This window comes from Nicotiana tomentosiformis, chromosome 12, assembly GCF_000390325.3.
Source record: "Nicotiana tomentosiformis chromosome 12, ASM39032v3, whole genome shotgun sequence".
Classification (NCBI taxonomy): Eukaryota; Viridiplantae; Streptophyta; class Magnoliopsida; order Solanales; family Solanaceae; genus Nicotiana; species Nicotiana tomentosiformis.
In genome coordinates, this window is record NC_090823.1 from 57,066,560 (window position 1) to 57,082,862 (window position 16,303).

Sequence of the window (16,303 nt, forward strand, 5' to 3'; positions counted from 1 at the left end):
AAAATCTCCTCGGGCTGCTAGCTTCTCAAAAGAATGGAAGCAAAATTTGGAGATAGTGCGGAGCTATCTTGTCAAAGCCCAAAAGCGGATGAAGAGGCATGCTGATCAGAATCGCCGCTTTGTTGAATACCAGGTGGGAGACAAAGTGATGGTCAAAATCCCAAAGCGATACTTGTTTGCAGGGGTCCATGACCCTCGCCTATTGCAAAAATATATTGGACCCTTGTCCATTGAAAGGCGCATTGGGAAAGTTGCATACCGGGTGGATACCCTAGCTTGGTGGAAAATCTATCCTGTTTTCCATGTCAGTCTCCCGAAACCTTTTCGGGAAGATATGGAGGATCCTTCACGAAGCCAACTCACAATACCAAGTATTCGAGGCCCCAATTCAACCGGGAAAAGGCGTGCTGAAGCTATTCTTGATGATCGAGTGATTCACGCCTCAAGAAAAGATCACCAGGAGTTCTTGGTGAAATGGCAGGGATGTGATGCAGAGGAGAATACTTGGGAGAGGGGAACAAACCTCAAAGCCTACAAGAGCCTGATTGATGATTACCTTGCAAGGAAGGCGCCGAGGACGTCGCCAACTCAGGTGGGGGAGAATGTCATGGGCGGCTTTCCAACCATGCCCCATGACCCCTTGGACGCGCCCCGTGGCGTCCTGGCCAGCCTCCCAACGCCCGTCGCCACGGTCGGCCCCGTGGTCTCGGTAGCTCCAAGTGACAAGCGCGCATGTGCCTCTGTCGCCCCACCGATAGCTATCGCCAGCGCCCAGCCACAGGCAGATGCCAACAGCGCCACGCGCATAGACAATGCCGCGCGCGCAGACCCTGATGCTAAAGACAAAGTTGCTGCCAACGGACTTGTTGCTGCTTTGTAGAAGACTAAGTCCTTTTCATTGTAAATATAGAGTAGTTTTGCTGCATTTTCTTTAAGTGTGATTTTCCAGCTTTCATAGATCTAGTCATGTAACTTCGGTTTATTTTTTTTAAGCATTATTAAGGGGGACCAAGCAATCAAAACTTTCAAGCAAGCAAACAATTCTCTGTACTGGTGTCTCTCCCCCCCCCCGACACCGTCTTATTTTCTGTAATAGCTTTCATTCAATGCAATCAAGTATTCTTTCATTCTCAATTCTCTTTTCTGCTCTCTTTCAATTGCTCACGATATTGGTTTTCCCGTACGGCACTGACAATCTAGTCTAGCGTACGGAGGGAACCTCAGTTGGCGGACAGCAACCGTACTGACATCGGTTGCTTAGCCTTACGTCGCCCTTCCAAGAAACCTCAGGAAGGTGTCGCGTAACAGTATACATGCATGTATATATACATGCAACAAACATGCCAATTGTTTGAAGAATCTAAATGTAATAATCACCTCTTAAGCTTTAAAGATGGGAGCCACATTCATCGTTTGAGTGACCAAATAGAGAGCGTGCACTAGATTATACTTTCACACTTTATATTTCAAAATAAAATACTGTACTTTTGATCATAAATATCGATTACCGTAAGAGAGGAAAAATTTTGTAAATTATTACTCCATGTACTTCAATTTAGATGACGCACTTTCCTTATTATAATATGACTAGAAAAAATAACACATTTCTACAATTGGAAATAATTCAACTTTAAACTCTTCATTTTATCCATTTACCCTTAATGAGAAGTTTTTACAATCACACAAATGTTATGGCCCTATAAAGTTTTTAAGACCACAAGTTTCAAAAATCTTTTTTTTTCTTAAACTCCGTGACGAATCAAACTACCTCATCTAAATTGAAACAGAGAGAGTAAATATTTTGATAATCGCTACTTGGAAATTTTATTAACATATATAAAACGTTAAAAGAGAAATTTAAGTAAAGATCAGGATCAAAAAGGCAAAGACAAAAAGTAATGAATAACTTTAGGGTAGCTCCCGCTATCAGCGTGATACTTTGAATGTTCTACCTTCCTCTATCGTATAGAGATTATGCTAAAAGAATGAAATGGTATTAATTTCATTTTACACTAAAGATGACATTATTACGTGTCGTTTATGACATTAAAAAATACAATAAGATAAAATATGCTGAACCTAGCTAGCCGCCACACTAGTCCAAACTCTTTAATGATAAATTCGCCTTCAAAACAACGTACACCGCAGTTTCATTCCTCACAACTTCCTCCCTTAATTTATCACACAGTTCATTTACCTTGATGGAGAATTATCAACATATTTTTCCAAATTATTCTTCTTCGTCGTCTGATCAGTTGTCACTAATGAATATGATGAACAACAAATCTCATGCAAAAGAAGCTGAATTAACCCAAGACAATAAGAAATCGAGCGGGTTTTTGGGGCTAATGGCAAGCATGGAAGCTCCAAGCTCCAGTGGTGTTACTGATCACACAAATAGCATTCCGTATAACTCTAATGATCAGAACGAGATGAAATCGGGTAAGAAGAATAAAGGTGAGAAGAGGAATAAAAAACCGAGATATGCTTTTCAAACAAGGAGTCAAGTGGATATTCTGGATGATGGTTATAGATGGAGGAAATATGGACAGAAGGCTGTCAAGAACAACAGATTCCCAAGGTCAGTTTTTATCTACTAGTAACTTTTTGTTACTTACTTACTCTCTAGTCTACTACATAGTAATACTTTACCGACAAAAGAAGGTGGGGATTGTTTACCCTTAAAATTAGATAGCAATTAAACTTATAATATGGTTCTAAGAACTCATGATTTCACCTAATACCAATTGATAAATATGAGGATGAGTAAAAGAAATTAACAATAAAGTAAAGCAAACCAGCGTTAGAATGAAACTTAGCCCTTGAGTTTGGACACCCTTGGTTGATGCAAGAACTATGAAAGTATAACAAGCTGAATAACAATGGTAAAAACAATAAAGAGAATTATATTACTTTTTGTGTCTGTCAAAGCGTGCTCTACAAATGATTAGAACCCCCTTTATATAGTAGAGGAGTTCCACTTATGGTACAATTCTAATTACAAAAAGAAACCCCATGATTAGCTAATTAACCGTTTCTGATTTGATCCGTTCCGAGATTTACGCCATGATCCTCGACCAGTCACCGAGATTTACGCCATGATCCTCGGCCATCAACAGATTTCTTATCTTTCTGTTATTATGCTATCTTCGATCTTGTTCGATGTCTGTCTCATTTAGTTTCGATCGCTACTAGCTTCGATCTCGACAGGTACCTCGGTTCTGAGCTCGGTACCTTATCCTCGTGATATGGCCTATTCTGTTATGAGATCGTCCTTCGATGCAAACTTCCGGTCTCTGTCAAATAGTAAAATCAGGTAGGCCTGGTTTTAATTACCGTATATAGATAGTCCCCTCATTTTTTAGAGTGTAATGACAAGAAACGAATTGAGCCTTCGATTTTCTATCTCGACCTATCATGAAGTCATCCTTGTGACGTAAGCGACGGAAGTGACTAAAACGTCCCGTCTGTACAGTTACCAAGGCATTAAATGTGCGTCAGTCGATGGTTGGCCACCGCCAATATTGAACCGTCATTGTGAAATTTATAAATAGTCCCTCTCTCCACCATTTCGAACTTTTACTTTCAGATTTCTAATCTCCAAAGCTTTTTATACCTTCTAACTTCTTCATCTGCAAATCTACGATTTTCACTGCTACCATCTTCCCAAAACACTAAATCTTATCATCTCCATCTATTTTTAACTTCAAATCTATACAAAAATGGCAAAAACATCAAAAATTGTTCCTCAAATGGAAAACGCTTCTTCATCGCGGCCGGCCGGTGACAAAACACCGGTGGAGCCACGACCTGAAGAGTGTGTTCCTGGGGGGGGGGGGTGTTCTCACTTCTGACTTCAAGACCGAAAAAGCCTCGTCGATTCCTGGTCGATGTGAGCCAGTTTCGAGGTATATATGCTTGATAACCGAAGGGTACCTTAGGCATGTAAAAGAAAGACTGCAACTGGAAGGGCAAAGAAGTGGTGATCCCGACCCCGAAAGAAGACATTACCACCCATGTGGAAGGGTTTTTAAGTGTTTACACTTACCCTTTCACGCTGGGCCCCCTCGACCCCGTCGTCATTGATTTTTGTCGTCAGTATCAAATAACCCTAGGCCAAATCCATCCTTCTTTTTGGCGAATTATCATTCTGCTCCGATTCTTCGTGAGCAAAGTCGAGGGGATGCCTTTCACCCTCGACCACCTCATCAGGTTATACAACCCCCGCTTCTATCGAGGCGGGTTAATAAAACTCCAACGTCGGGCCACCAAAGTGCTATTCTCGAGCATAGACGAGGACAAGGACCGAGGCTGGATGGGCCGGTTCGTTTGAGTGAGGACTTTTGACCTAATCCCGACCGAGAAGATGCCATTTCCTGAGAAATGGAATATGAAGCGTAATTATAATCCCACTGTTAGTTCTTATTTATTGTTTTGCCCATTTGCTTCTTCTCATCGATATCCCGTTCCGTGATGTAGCGGTCGCTTGGATGCCCGGTGTAATTCCTAACCTCAAGGGCTGGGTTCGGGACCTAGCTTCGACCTCTTCGTATGCTGAGCGCTCATGGCGTGATTTATCAAAGGGCCGATGGGAGGACAAAACTCATGGTAAGCCCCTTTTCCATGTATTTGATGGTTTTGTTCAGGCATTTCTTACTTAATTTCTTTTCATATAGGCCTTGGCAAAGTTGTTGTTATGAGGCCCCTATCTGGTGAGGAGGAGACTTCGATCCCGGCACCGAAATCGGCAAAGGACAAAAAGAGGAAAAAGACCTCACCCTTTGAGGATCCAGAACCTAAGAATCCTGACCGAAGAGTCTGTTCGGCATCTAAGGGAGGAGGAGGAAGAAGAGGAAGAAGAAGACGACTCCAGGCTGGTGGCCCGAGCAGGAATGAGCACCGAGGCCCCAAAGGCCACTGAATCGATGAAGGCTGCAGAGACTTCATCTCGAGATAAGGGGGTCTCGGGAAAAGACTTGGGCGAAGTCCCCAAGTCATCGAGGATCGAAGATGCTTCCCACCACACCGAGCCAACGATGGGTACAGTTGTCGAGGCCCTTCGAGATAAGGAGAACGCCCCAAGTGATCCACTTGGGGTAATAGAAATTGGAGGCTTGCCGCTGCTCCCCTCATTTTCTGAGGAGATGATTCAAGAGGCTCGGGCCTTGAAGACCCTCTCCATCGAAGGAGCCCACGGAAGGGAGGATCCTTTCCGTGATTACTTTACTGGGGTCAAAGATACTACCGTCTTGAGTGATTTGGAAGTCTCGAGGAAGGACTCGGGGGAGGAATCGATCCTTTTCAACGAAGCACAGCAAGCTCTGAATCGGGTATGCCTTAGCTCCCCTTGTTGGTATTATCTTTGTGTTCGTTTTTCTCTTTTTGTCTAACTTTTTTTTTTGCGTAGGCCTCAGCGCTTCACCGAGAAGCATTTTATCGGTCTCGAGCCGACCTGAGTCGGTACGAGGCCGACATTCAAAGGCTTACCTAGGAGAGGAATGCCCTCAATCTTCTCGGAAAGCAAAAAGAAGAACAGATCAAGGACCTCCGAGCCGAATTGGCCACGTCTCACAAAGATCAGACCGACCTGATCGAGCAGGTAATAAAAATTTTAAAAGCTCATGGGCTCGATTCGCGAACGGTGGCTAATATTTCGATCTCACAGCTGCAGCAGAAGATCGAGAGGATCGAGCAGTTCCGCGAGGAGGTAGATACAATAAAGGCATAGTCCTTGGGGTGGAAAGAAGGTATGGACCGCTTTGCTGTAGAAAAAGAGACTGCTCGAGCCCAATTATCATCGGTCGAAAGTCAGCTTCAAGGTATGAAGGAGAAGAGCTTGAATCAAGCAAGGAAAATAGAGGAGCTCGAGGCTCGGTTGGCTTCTGAACTTGCCAAGGCCAAATCTGAAGCCGAAAAGGCAAAGGCCGAGGCAGATGCGATCGTGGTCATCTACCGGGCTGATGCTGAAGCCGCTTAAGTCCAAGCGAGAGAGGCAGCCGAGACTGCTCAAACTTGAGCATATTGGATTTCTGAACTTGCCAGATGCCAATCTCGGAGGGAAAGCCTCGAGGAAATCCACGCTCGATGTTTCGATCTTACTAACGAGATAGTAAAGGCTGGAGAGAATGAAGCCGAAGCTGGAGCGCTGGCCACTTCCAATGATGATGATGGCAGCAAGAGTGGGTCCGAGAATGGGGAGGACCTCGATGAAGAAGAAGCTGCCCCCGGAGAAGATCAGGAACCTTAGGATTTTTCACTTTTGGTCTTTTGTATAGGATCCTAATCGGACCTTGTAAATATTCTCATATATATAAAGATCTCTTTCCTTTCCGACTTGTCTTTATTTCATTTATGCCTTGTGAAAATTTTGTTTTATTTATGCCTTGTGAAAATTTTGTTTTATTTATGCCTTATGAAAATTTTGTTCATAAGTTAGAGGCTTAGGCAATTTGATCGAAGCCAAGCTAGTATAGTTTTTATAATCGAGTGAGTACTTGCTCGAACTCGGATCAGGGTGACCCTTAGGTTTTAATTGAGTGAGGATGATTTCTCAAAAATAAACTAGCCCTTTAGGCTCTTGAATTAGGCCGATACGACCATAGCAAAAAGAATGGCTTTCTCCCCCTTTTTCGGCTTGAAAAGTTTATTGTTTAATCATATAAATTTTGTTGTGCCTTAGCACAAAATAAAGGATTTGCTCGAGAGTTCGAACGGTTTCGTACCCATTAGGATTTTCAAGGGTCGATATTATCAAGACCCTTTGTTTCATAATGCCTTAGCATAAAATAAAGAATTTGTTCGAGAGTTCGAACGACTTTATACCCATTAGGGTTTTTGAGGGTCGATATTATCGAGACACTTAGAAATGTAGCCGATGGTATCTTTTTTAACCGGTTTGTGAAAATATTAGAAGGTATGTTTAATAACAAAAATCGGACGTCTCCGAACCGTGTTAATTTGGCCATAGCCTTTAACTTGGGATTTGCCTTTTGGGCTTGTTCCCCTGTTATACTTCGAACTTGTTCGAAGTATCAGTCCCCGAGTGGGGTGGCTGTGGCCTATAAAATCGAGGATTGCCTTTTTAAGGTCTTACGATTTCGAGGTTTAGTAATTCGATCATGTCGATGTTTTGGACGGCAGTCCCCAAGTATTGGGTAAATTGTTTGAACTTCAGTTGTGCTCAGCCCTTAAGCTAGTTTCCACAATAGATCATAAATATGAAATTTTAAAGTATAAATTTTTCTAAGGCATGGAACATCTGGTAAAGAAAAATACTTCTTTCATTAGATTATACATGCGTACATGTTTTGCCATTAGGGTTTGAGTAATCTACATGGACTGGTTCATTTGATCGTTTGGTCCTCTACAAAATTTACCTATCGAGACCTTGTCGGCACGAAGTATTTTCCTTGTAACTATCCGAGGGTAATGCCCCCCCAGTATTCGAGGTTGATTGTAAAGGAGCCTCGGATATTGTCGAATTTCTCTAAGTTAGCACGAAAAATGGTTGCCTCGTTAAAAACCTCGCCAGAAAAACCCAATTGGGACAAAAATCGGTCTAAGGGAAAAAGAGTACAACGCGTGCTTTCAGACCTAAGGACTCCGCGTTTGAATAATCCTTGATGTCTTTGATTAAACACCTGCAAATGGTTAGTATAAAATATAAATGAAAATGGAGAAGGCCGTACCTTAGCAGTAATATCGTTTGAGGAGTGATATGTTCCAATTGTTTGGTAATTGTTCGTCGTTTACCATGCCAAGTTTGTAGGATCCTTTTCCGATGATATCGAGGACCTGGTATGGTCCCTCCCAGTTCGGGCCAAGTTTTCCTTTGTTTGGGTCTCGAGTATTGAGGGTGACCTTCCTCAGAACCAAGTCCTCGATTTTGAAGTGTCAAAGATTGGCTCTTCGATTGTAGTACTTTTCGATCTGTTGTTTCTGTGCGGCAATTCGAACAAGGGCAGCTTCCTATTTTTCATCTAGAAATTCGAGGCTTGTATTCATAGCCTCGTGATTTGACTCTTCCGTTATATATCGAAACCTGACGTTGGGTTCCTCGACTTCAACCGGGATCAGAGCTTCAGCTCCATATACTAAAGAAAATGGTGTTGCCCCCGTACTGGATTTTGACGTCGTTCGATACGCCCAAAGGACTTCGGGCAATATTTCTCTCCATTTTCCCTTAGTGTCGCTCTATCTTTTCTTTAGATTTTGAATGATGGTTTTGTTTGTTGATTCGGCCTGTCCGTTCCCACTAGGATGATACGGCGTCAATAGGATCCTCTTTATTTTGTGATCTTCGAGAAATTTTGTTTTTTTGCTGCCGACAAATTGCTTTCCATTGTCGCATACGATCTCGGCAGGCATCCCGAATCGGCATATAATGTGATCCCAGATGAAGTCTATGACTTCTTTCTCTCTAATTTTCTCGAAAGCCTGTGCTTCAACTGGCTTAGAGAAATAGTCAGTCATAAACAAAATAAATTTAGCTTTACCTGGGGCCGATGGAAGAGGGCCGACAATATCCATTCCCCACTTTATGAATGGCCATAGGGATAAGACTGAGTGGAGTTGTTCTCTGGGCTGATGAATCATCGGCGCATACCTTTGACATTTGTCACACTTTCGAACAAACGCTTTTGTATCCTTTTCCATATCGGCCCAATAGTATCATAATCTGATGAATTTGTGAACTAATGATTCGACACCAGAATGATTTCCGCATGTGCCCTCATGGATTTCTCGTAGAACGTAGTCGGTATCTCCTGGTCTCAAACATATCGCCAATAGTCCATCGAACATCCTTCTATATAGTATTCCATCTTCGGCCAATGTGAATCGTGCAGCCTTCGTACGTAGAGTCCTTGATTTTTTAGGATCCGATGGAAGCTTCCCGTTCTTTAGGTACTCGATATATTTGTTCCTCCAATCCCAGGTCAGACTTGTGGAGTTGATTTCGGCGTGATCTTCTTCGATTACTGACCTTGAAAGTTGTACGACAGTCTCCGAGTTAATCTCGCCGTCTTCGACTGATGACCCCAAATTTGCAAGGGCATCGACCTCGCTATTTTGTTCTCGAGGTACATGTTATAAGGTCCATTTGTTAAACCGATGTAGAGTCACCTGTAATTTGTCCAAGTACCTCTGCATTCGATCTTCTAGGACCTCGAAAGTTCTGTTGACTTGATTTACCATGAGCAGGGAGTCACATTTGGCTTCGATAACTTCTGCTCCCAAACCTTTAGCTAGCTCAAGACCTGCAATCATGGCCTCATACTCGACCTCATTGTTAGTTAACTTGGAAGCTCTGATAGATTGTCTAATTGTATTACCCGTGTGTGGCTTCAAAACGATGCCTAGCCTAGACCCCTTCACCTTCGAAGTGCCGTCTGTGAAGAGGGTCCACACCCCTGATGATGTACTTGATTTTAATAACAGTTCCTTTTCGACCTCAGGTACGAGGGCGGGCGTAAAGTCGGCCACGAAGTCTGCTAAGATTTGAGTCCGCTAAGATTTGAGACTTGATGGCCGTTTGGGGTCGATACTCGATATCGTACCCACTGATCTCTATGGCCTATTTGGCCAATCGGCCCGAAAGTTCGGGTTTATGCAAAATATTGCGAAGGGGATAAGTAGTCACCACACAGATCGGGTGACACTGAAAATATGGTTTTAATTTCCTAGAAGCGCTTATTAAGGCAAATGCTAATTTTTCTAAGTGTGGGTACTGGATCTCGACCTCACCTAGAGTTCGACTAACATAATAAACAGGAAATTTCGTACCTTGCTCTTCTCGAACTAGGACCCCATTTACCGTAATTTTCGAGACTGCTAAGTACAAGTATAGTTGCTCGTCCGCTTTCGGAGTATGAAGCAGTGTCGGGCTTGAAAGGTACCGCTTAAGTTCTTCCAATGCTTGGTGGCATTCCGGGGTCCATGCAAAAATTTTGTTCTTTTTGAGCAGTGAGAAGAACCGGTGACTTCTATCTGAAGACCTCGAGATGAATCGGCCTAGGGCGGCTATGCGCCCTGTTAATCTTTGTACGACCTTAATATTATCCATGACTATGATGTCTTCGATCGCCTTGATCTTATCGGGGTTGATTTCGATACCCCAATTTGATATTATAAGGCTGAGGAACATGCCCGAGCCGACCCCGAATGCACATTTCTCCGGGTTGAATTTCATGTTGTATTTCCTTAGTATATCGAAGGTCTCATGAAAATGTGTCAAATGGTCCTCTGCTTGCAGGGACTTAACTAGCATATCGTCAATATAAACTTCCATTGACTTACCTATTTGTTCTTCGAACATTCAATTTACTAAGCGTTGATAGGTGGCACCAACATTTTTTTAGTCCAAACGGCATTACATTATAACAATAGGTGTCGTACTTAGTGATGAACGAAGTCTTTTCCTGATCCTCCGGGTTCATTTGTATTTGATTGTACCTGGAGTAGGCATCGAGGAAATTAAGGATCTCGTAGCCGGCCATGGCATCGATCATGCGATCGATATTCGGCAGAGGAAAAGAGTCTTTAGGACATGCTTTGTTTAAATCTTTATAGTCTACGCACATCCTAAGTTTATTTCCCTTTTTAGGGACTGCGACTACGTTTGCTAACCATTCGGGATATTTTACCTCCCGAATGTACCCTATTTTGAGAAGTTTGGTTACCTCGTCCTTGATGAATGCATGTTTTACCTTGGACTGGAGTCTTCTCTTTTATTTTACCGGGCGGAACTTTGGGTCCAAGCTTAGTCGATGTGTAGCAATTTCCGGCGGGATCCCTGTCATATCTAAATGGGACCAAGCAAAACAATCCATATTATCGATAAGAAATTTAATGAGTTTTTCCCTGAGCTCGGGGGTTAACCCCGTACCCAGGTATACCTTTCGATCGGGTAGATGCTCGATCAGTATGACTTGCTCCAGCTCCTCGACCGTTGATTTAGTGGCGTCAGAATCTTCGGGGATTATGAAGGATCAAGGGATCCAATAATTACCGTCCTCGTCCATTCCCTACTTCTCCGATTGAGTCGAGGCTGGTAGTTGTGGTTGTTATTTAGCTCCATGTTTTCCTTTGGACTCCGATCCTTTTGTTGACGTAAATGTCGATACCGGTATCACTTCGTCGATCGCGAACATCTCTTTGGCAGCATGTTATTCCCCATACACCATTTTTACTCCATCCGGTGCTGGGAACTTCAGCATTTGGTGAAGGGTTGAGGGGACCGCCCTCATATTATGAATCCAGGGTCTTCCGAGTAGTGCGTTGTATCTCATATCGCCTTCGATCACATGGAACTTTATTTTCTGAATAATTCTGGCTACATTTACTGGTAGGATGATTTCACCTTTAGTTGTTTCACTTGCCATGTTAAAGCCATTGAGAATTCGAGTTGCGGGTATGATCTGATCTTGTAGGCCGAGCTGCTCTACGACCCTCGATCGAATAATATTGGCCAAACTTCCCGGATCAATTAAAACACATTTAACCTGAATTTTATTCATAAGGATAGAGATTACCAAAGCGTCATTGTGGGGTTGTGAAATCCCTTCTGCTTCCTCATCATTGAATGATAAAGCGCCTTCTGGCACATAGTCTCGAGTTCGTTTTTCTCTGGTGATTGACACTTTAGTGTGTTTGAACACGGGCCCTTGTGGAATATCAACCCCACCAACGATCATGTGAATCACATGTTATGGTTCTTCCTGCTCGCTCTTCCTATTTGCGTCTCTGTCTCTGAAATGGTTTTTAGCGCGGTCGCTCAAGTTTTCTCGAAGGTCACCCTCGTTGAATAGACGGGCCACCTCCTCCCTTAGTTGTCTGCAGTCTTCAGTTTTATGACCATGTGTACCATGGTATTTGCATATTTGATTGGGGTTCCTTTGGGATGGATCGGTTTGTAGGGGTCTGGGCCATCTAGTATCTTTGATTCTCCCAATAGCTCACACAATACCTGATGTATCGATGCTTAAGTTGTATTCTGACAATTGTGGCACTTCTGTGGGATTTGCATGTTTATCGAAGCCACTTTTGCTCATGAGCACTCGAGAGATCTGTCTTCGATCATTCCTTCGATCATTTTGGATGGGATTGCGTCCTGGGCCACTGTTTCTACGATCTGCGTTGTATGGTAGATACCGATCTCTGCTCGACCGGGGTTCTCTGTCGATATCCCCTTGAGTACTGCCAACTGGCCTGTTTGGATAAGCGGAATCGGAAGGGGTCCCAAATTGATCATCCTCGACCTTGATCTTCGACTGGTACCGATTATGTACATCGGCCCAGGTTACCGCTGGATATTCAATTAAATTCTACTTTAGTTGTCGTGATGCCACCAAACTTCGTTCGTTCAAACCTTGAGTAAAGGCCTGAACAGCCCAATCGTCTGTGACATGGTGGTAGTTCCATGCGTTCCATCTGAAACCGAGATACGAATTCTCTCAACATTTTGTTGTCTTTTTGTTTCACCTTGAAGAAGTCCGATTTTCTAGTCGCGACCTTTATTGCTCCGGCATGTGCCTTTACGAAGGAGTCTGCAAGCATGGCGAAAGAATCGATGGAATTAGGCGGCAAATTATGGTACTATATCATTGCTCCTTTTGACAAGGTTTCTCCAAATTTCTTCAGTAGAACAGATTCAATCTCATCGTCTTCTAAGTCATTTCCCTTTATTGCACATGTATAAGAAGTGACATGCTCATTAGGGTCAGTGGTCCCGTTGTACTTAGGAATTTCTGGCACTCGAAATTTCTTCAGAATGGGTTTTGGTGCTGCACTCGAAGGGAAAGGCTTCTGTACAAATTTCTTTGAATCTATACCTTTTAAAATCGGTGGCGCCCCCGGTATTTGGTCAACGCGGGAGTTATATGTCTATACTTTCTTGTTATTTGCCTCGATTTTCTTTTCTCCTGATTCAATTCATTTAGTGAGCTCCTCAAACATTTTCATAATGGTGGGGTCAGTCCCCGAATTCCAACATTCGTTGGAATTCGACCTTTCCGGCACAGGCTCGGTCCTTTGAACAACTTCTGGTTCGATCCTACTCGGTGTTCGGTGTTGATTTTGTAGTTGTGCTATAGCGGCCTGTTGAGCCTGTAACATTTTGAATATCAATTGAAGGCTAACTCCACCATCTTCTCCGCCCTGTATATCTCGACCACTTGATCGAACTTCCCTGTGTATACTACTTTCGGGCTCAACGCCCAAATTTGCATTTAGGGCGACATGTGAACTGACATCGACGGGATTTGCAATTGGTGCTCCCTCGAGGTCGGCCTGAGGCACCTCGATTCCTGGGGCGGCTATGTTGTCGTTTTCCCCGTGAAGTCCAAGGCTGTTGTCACCATGTGTAGGTGCTGCTTGTGAGTTTGACATGTTTGTCCTGAAAATAAAGATTCTTACGAGAACAAGTGTAAAGTAGTGTATGTTATTGAAATTAGTATAAGCAATCACTATTATCCTTAGCCCCACGGTGGGCGCCAAACTGTTTACCCTTAAAATTGAATAATAATTAAACTTATAATATGGTTCTAAGGACACATGATTTCACCTAATACTAATTGATAAATTTGAGAATGAGTAATAAAAATTATTAATAAAGTAAAGTAAACCAGTGTTAGAATGAAACTCAGCCCTTGAGTTTGGACACCCTTTAACTGGTTGATGCAAGAACTATGAAGTATAACAAGCTGAATAACAATGGTGAGAACAATAAAGAGAATTATATTGCTTTTTGTGTCTGTCAAAACGTGCCCTACAAATGATTAGAACCCCGCTTTATATAGTAGAGAAGTTTCACTTATGGTACAATTCTAATTATAGAAAGAAACCTCATGATTGGCTAATTAACCGTTTCTGATTTGATCCGTTTCGAGATTTACGCCATGATCCTCGACCAGTTACCGAGATTTATGCCATGATCCTCGGCCAGCCACGGATATTTTGCCTTTCTGTTATTATGCTATCTTCGATCTTGTTCGATGTCTGTCTCATTTGGTTTCGATCACTACTAGCCTCGATCTCGACAGGTACCTCGGTTCTGAGCTCGGTACCTTATCCTCGTGATATGGCCTATTCCGTTACGAGACCGTCCTTCGATGCAAACTCCCGGTCTCGGTCAAACAGTAAAATCGGATGGGCCTGGTTTTAACCGTATTCAGGGATCAAAAGGTAACAAAGTATTTTCAACTAGGAAGGGAAATTTATCTTTTTGTTAAGCATTTAGGCGTATTTCTCAAGTCAATTTCCATACACCTAAAAATTTTCACAGCAACCTAGTCAAGATTAATTAAAATTAGTTTTATGATATTCACAAAAAAATGTTGTGACCCGACTCAAATAGACCTATACATTAAGGTTTAGAAGTGCTCTTTGTTTGCTGATTGGTTTCTACTTTTTAACAATAACTATTGCACCACTATAATTGTGGAGCTTCACATGCCTAGGAAAATTACTTATTTTACGTTAAATAGTGGATAAATTAAAAATCAAAACGTGCAAAGTAACTCAATTAGCCCTTTGATCACAAATAAGAGATTGACGTTTAAGGATTGATCCGGAAGCACCGAGGTTTGGTAGGACTAGTTGAACCCAAATTTAACTATTGGTATACATTTCAATGAGTATTATATTGTGATCAAAAGTATGGATACTGAAAGTTTTGGTGTGGAAACATGAAAAATGAAATGATAAGAAATTCTAGGAAATGTAATAAATTGGACTCTCTCACTTAACCATGATACAGCTGGGAGTCAATTCATATTTAACTACTACTACGAAACTGATCTGACTAGGTCGATCATAGATAAAGTAACATCCATGAGTAATGTCCTACTGATATCCTTCAGATAAGATACAGTAATTCAAACAATAAAAGGGAGCAGCACATAAGTCTAAAGAGAAGGAAAAAAAAAAGAGAAAAAAGCAAAAAGTTCACTAATTTAAATCGATAATTTGCTATTATTTCCCCAGGAGTACCAATTTCAACTACCTAAGGACTTAGATATGGGAAAAGTAAGGTGGAACTAATTAATCCAAATTCTGCTAAGTGTCAAGATGGCAGCTTCTTTCAAGCAGTGGAAAGAATACGAACTCGTTATAGCTGTCAAAGAGAGAGAAAAACCATTTGAGTCAGAGGTTGACCAAGATTTGAGCATGACGGGGCATCATTGTAAGCATGCCAATTACTAGTGATAAAATTTGACGTGTAACTCTATAAAAACATAATGAGTATGATAATTTATCAACAAAATATAAACTTTAAATTCTCTTTTTGGCTTTAAAACTCTTTGCAGAAAGCAAAAGTTTGATATCAAATTATTTTGCTATGTTAATATTTTCAAAAGAAAAAAAATTACTCAAAGAAAATTAAAATTTACTCAAATAAACTTACTGTTTCAACTGAAGAAGAGTCTCAAACTTAGTAGTCATTGCCAATTCGGACGGTCGGAGTCGAGCTCGAGCAAACGCTGAATAAAGTTAAAACAATAGTTTAAAAAGTTTTTTTTATTTTCTATTTTTGAGCAGGAGGATTTTACTTTTGTTTGAAAAAGATAGGTGAGAGTCAGAAGGATTACTTTTGTTTTTGAGCTTTAAAAGGGTTAAAACTATAGGTTGACTATTGTGCACAAGTATTAAAGAATTAAAAAAATAAAATACCTTAAAAACCTTCTAAATTTGGCACGTATTATTGATTACATTCTTGAACTATCCGCGTTATTAATTACCCCCTATACTTGGTTATTCAATAGCTATTACCCCCTTAGACGATCTCATCCTAGAAAAGTGGCATGCACTCACCTGCCACGTGGATTTTCCTGTCCATGTGGTATTTTTTGAAAAATAAAATATTTTTTATACCTTTTCAAGTGTGTTACTTTTTTCGATAATCCTTTTCTAATAATATTTATAATGAAACTTGGTTAGAACTACATTATTTAGGCTAATTATTTTTTATTTGGCTAAAAATAATAAAGTCGTAGTTATTGTTTTTGAATTAAACCTGAAAGTAAAGATTTATACAATTGAATTAAATAGTCAAGGCATCTAAAAAGATATAAAAATACATAGTTTGATTTTTATTATTTTGACTGTAATTTTTTATATAGCTCTAAATTATGGAGCTCTAAAAATATTATTTTTTTACAAATATTACCAGAAAAAGTAAAAATACACAGTTGAAATAAATAGTCATTGCATCAAAAAAAGAAATAAAAAGAGTGTACAATTGCAAGTTTATTATTTTCGCTATACCTTTTTTATTTGGTAAAAAATAATGGAGTTGTAGCCATTT

General features: G+C 41.3%; 1 protein-coding gene and 2 long non-coding RNA genes across 5 annotated transcripts in view; 2 read left to right on the forward strand and 1 right to left on the reverse strand.

Annotated features, from left to right (window-relative positions):
* The first annotated feature begins 2,129 nt into the window (after positions 1–2,129).
* LOC138891337 (probable WRKY transcription factor 75) overlaps positions 2,130–16,303 on the forward strand; it is a 61,985-nt gene continuing 47,811 nt past the window's right edge. For 2 of the 3 annotated variants that reach the window (XR_011413147.1, XM_070192309.1), the window contains exon 1: positions 2,130–2,581. Coding sequence is in view for 2 of the 3 variants with exons in the window: in XM_070192309.1 (XP_070048410.1) it covers positions 2,202–2,581 (380 nt within the window). In the remaining variant the exon portion in view is untranslated. The remainder of the gene's footprint in view (positions 2,582–16,303) is intronic. The other variant, XM_009617213.4, reaches the window with a different exon arrangement.
* Positions 2,588–6,402, forward strand: LOC104108230 (uncharacterized). The gene is made up of 4 exons (XR_001971628.3): positions 2,588–4,397; positions 4,480–5,330; positions 5,408–5,599; positions 5,666–6,402. It is a non-coding gene; the product is annotated as an uncharacterized lncRNA (long non-coding RNA).
* LOC108947202 (uncharacterized) lies at positions 14,718–15,483 on the reverse strand. The gene is made up of 2 exons (XR_001971630.3): positions 15,404–15,483; positions 14,718–15,112 (listed from the first exon to the last, which is right to left on the reverse strand). It is a non-coding gene; the product is annotated as an uncharacterized lncRNA (long non-coding RNA).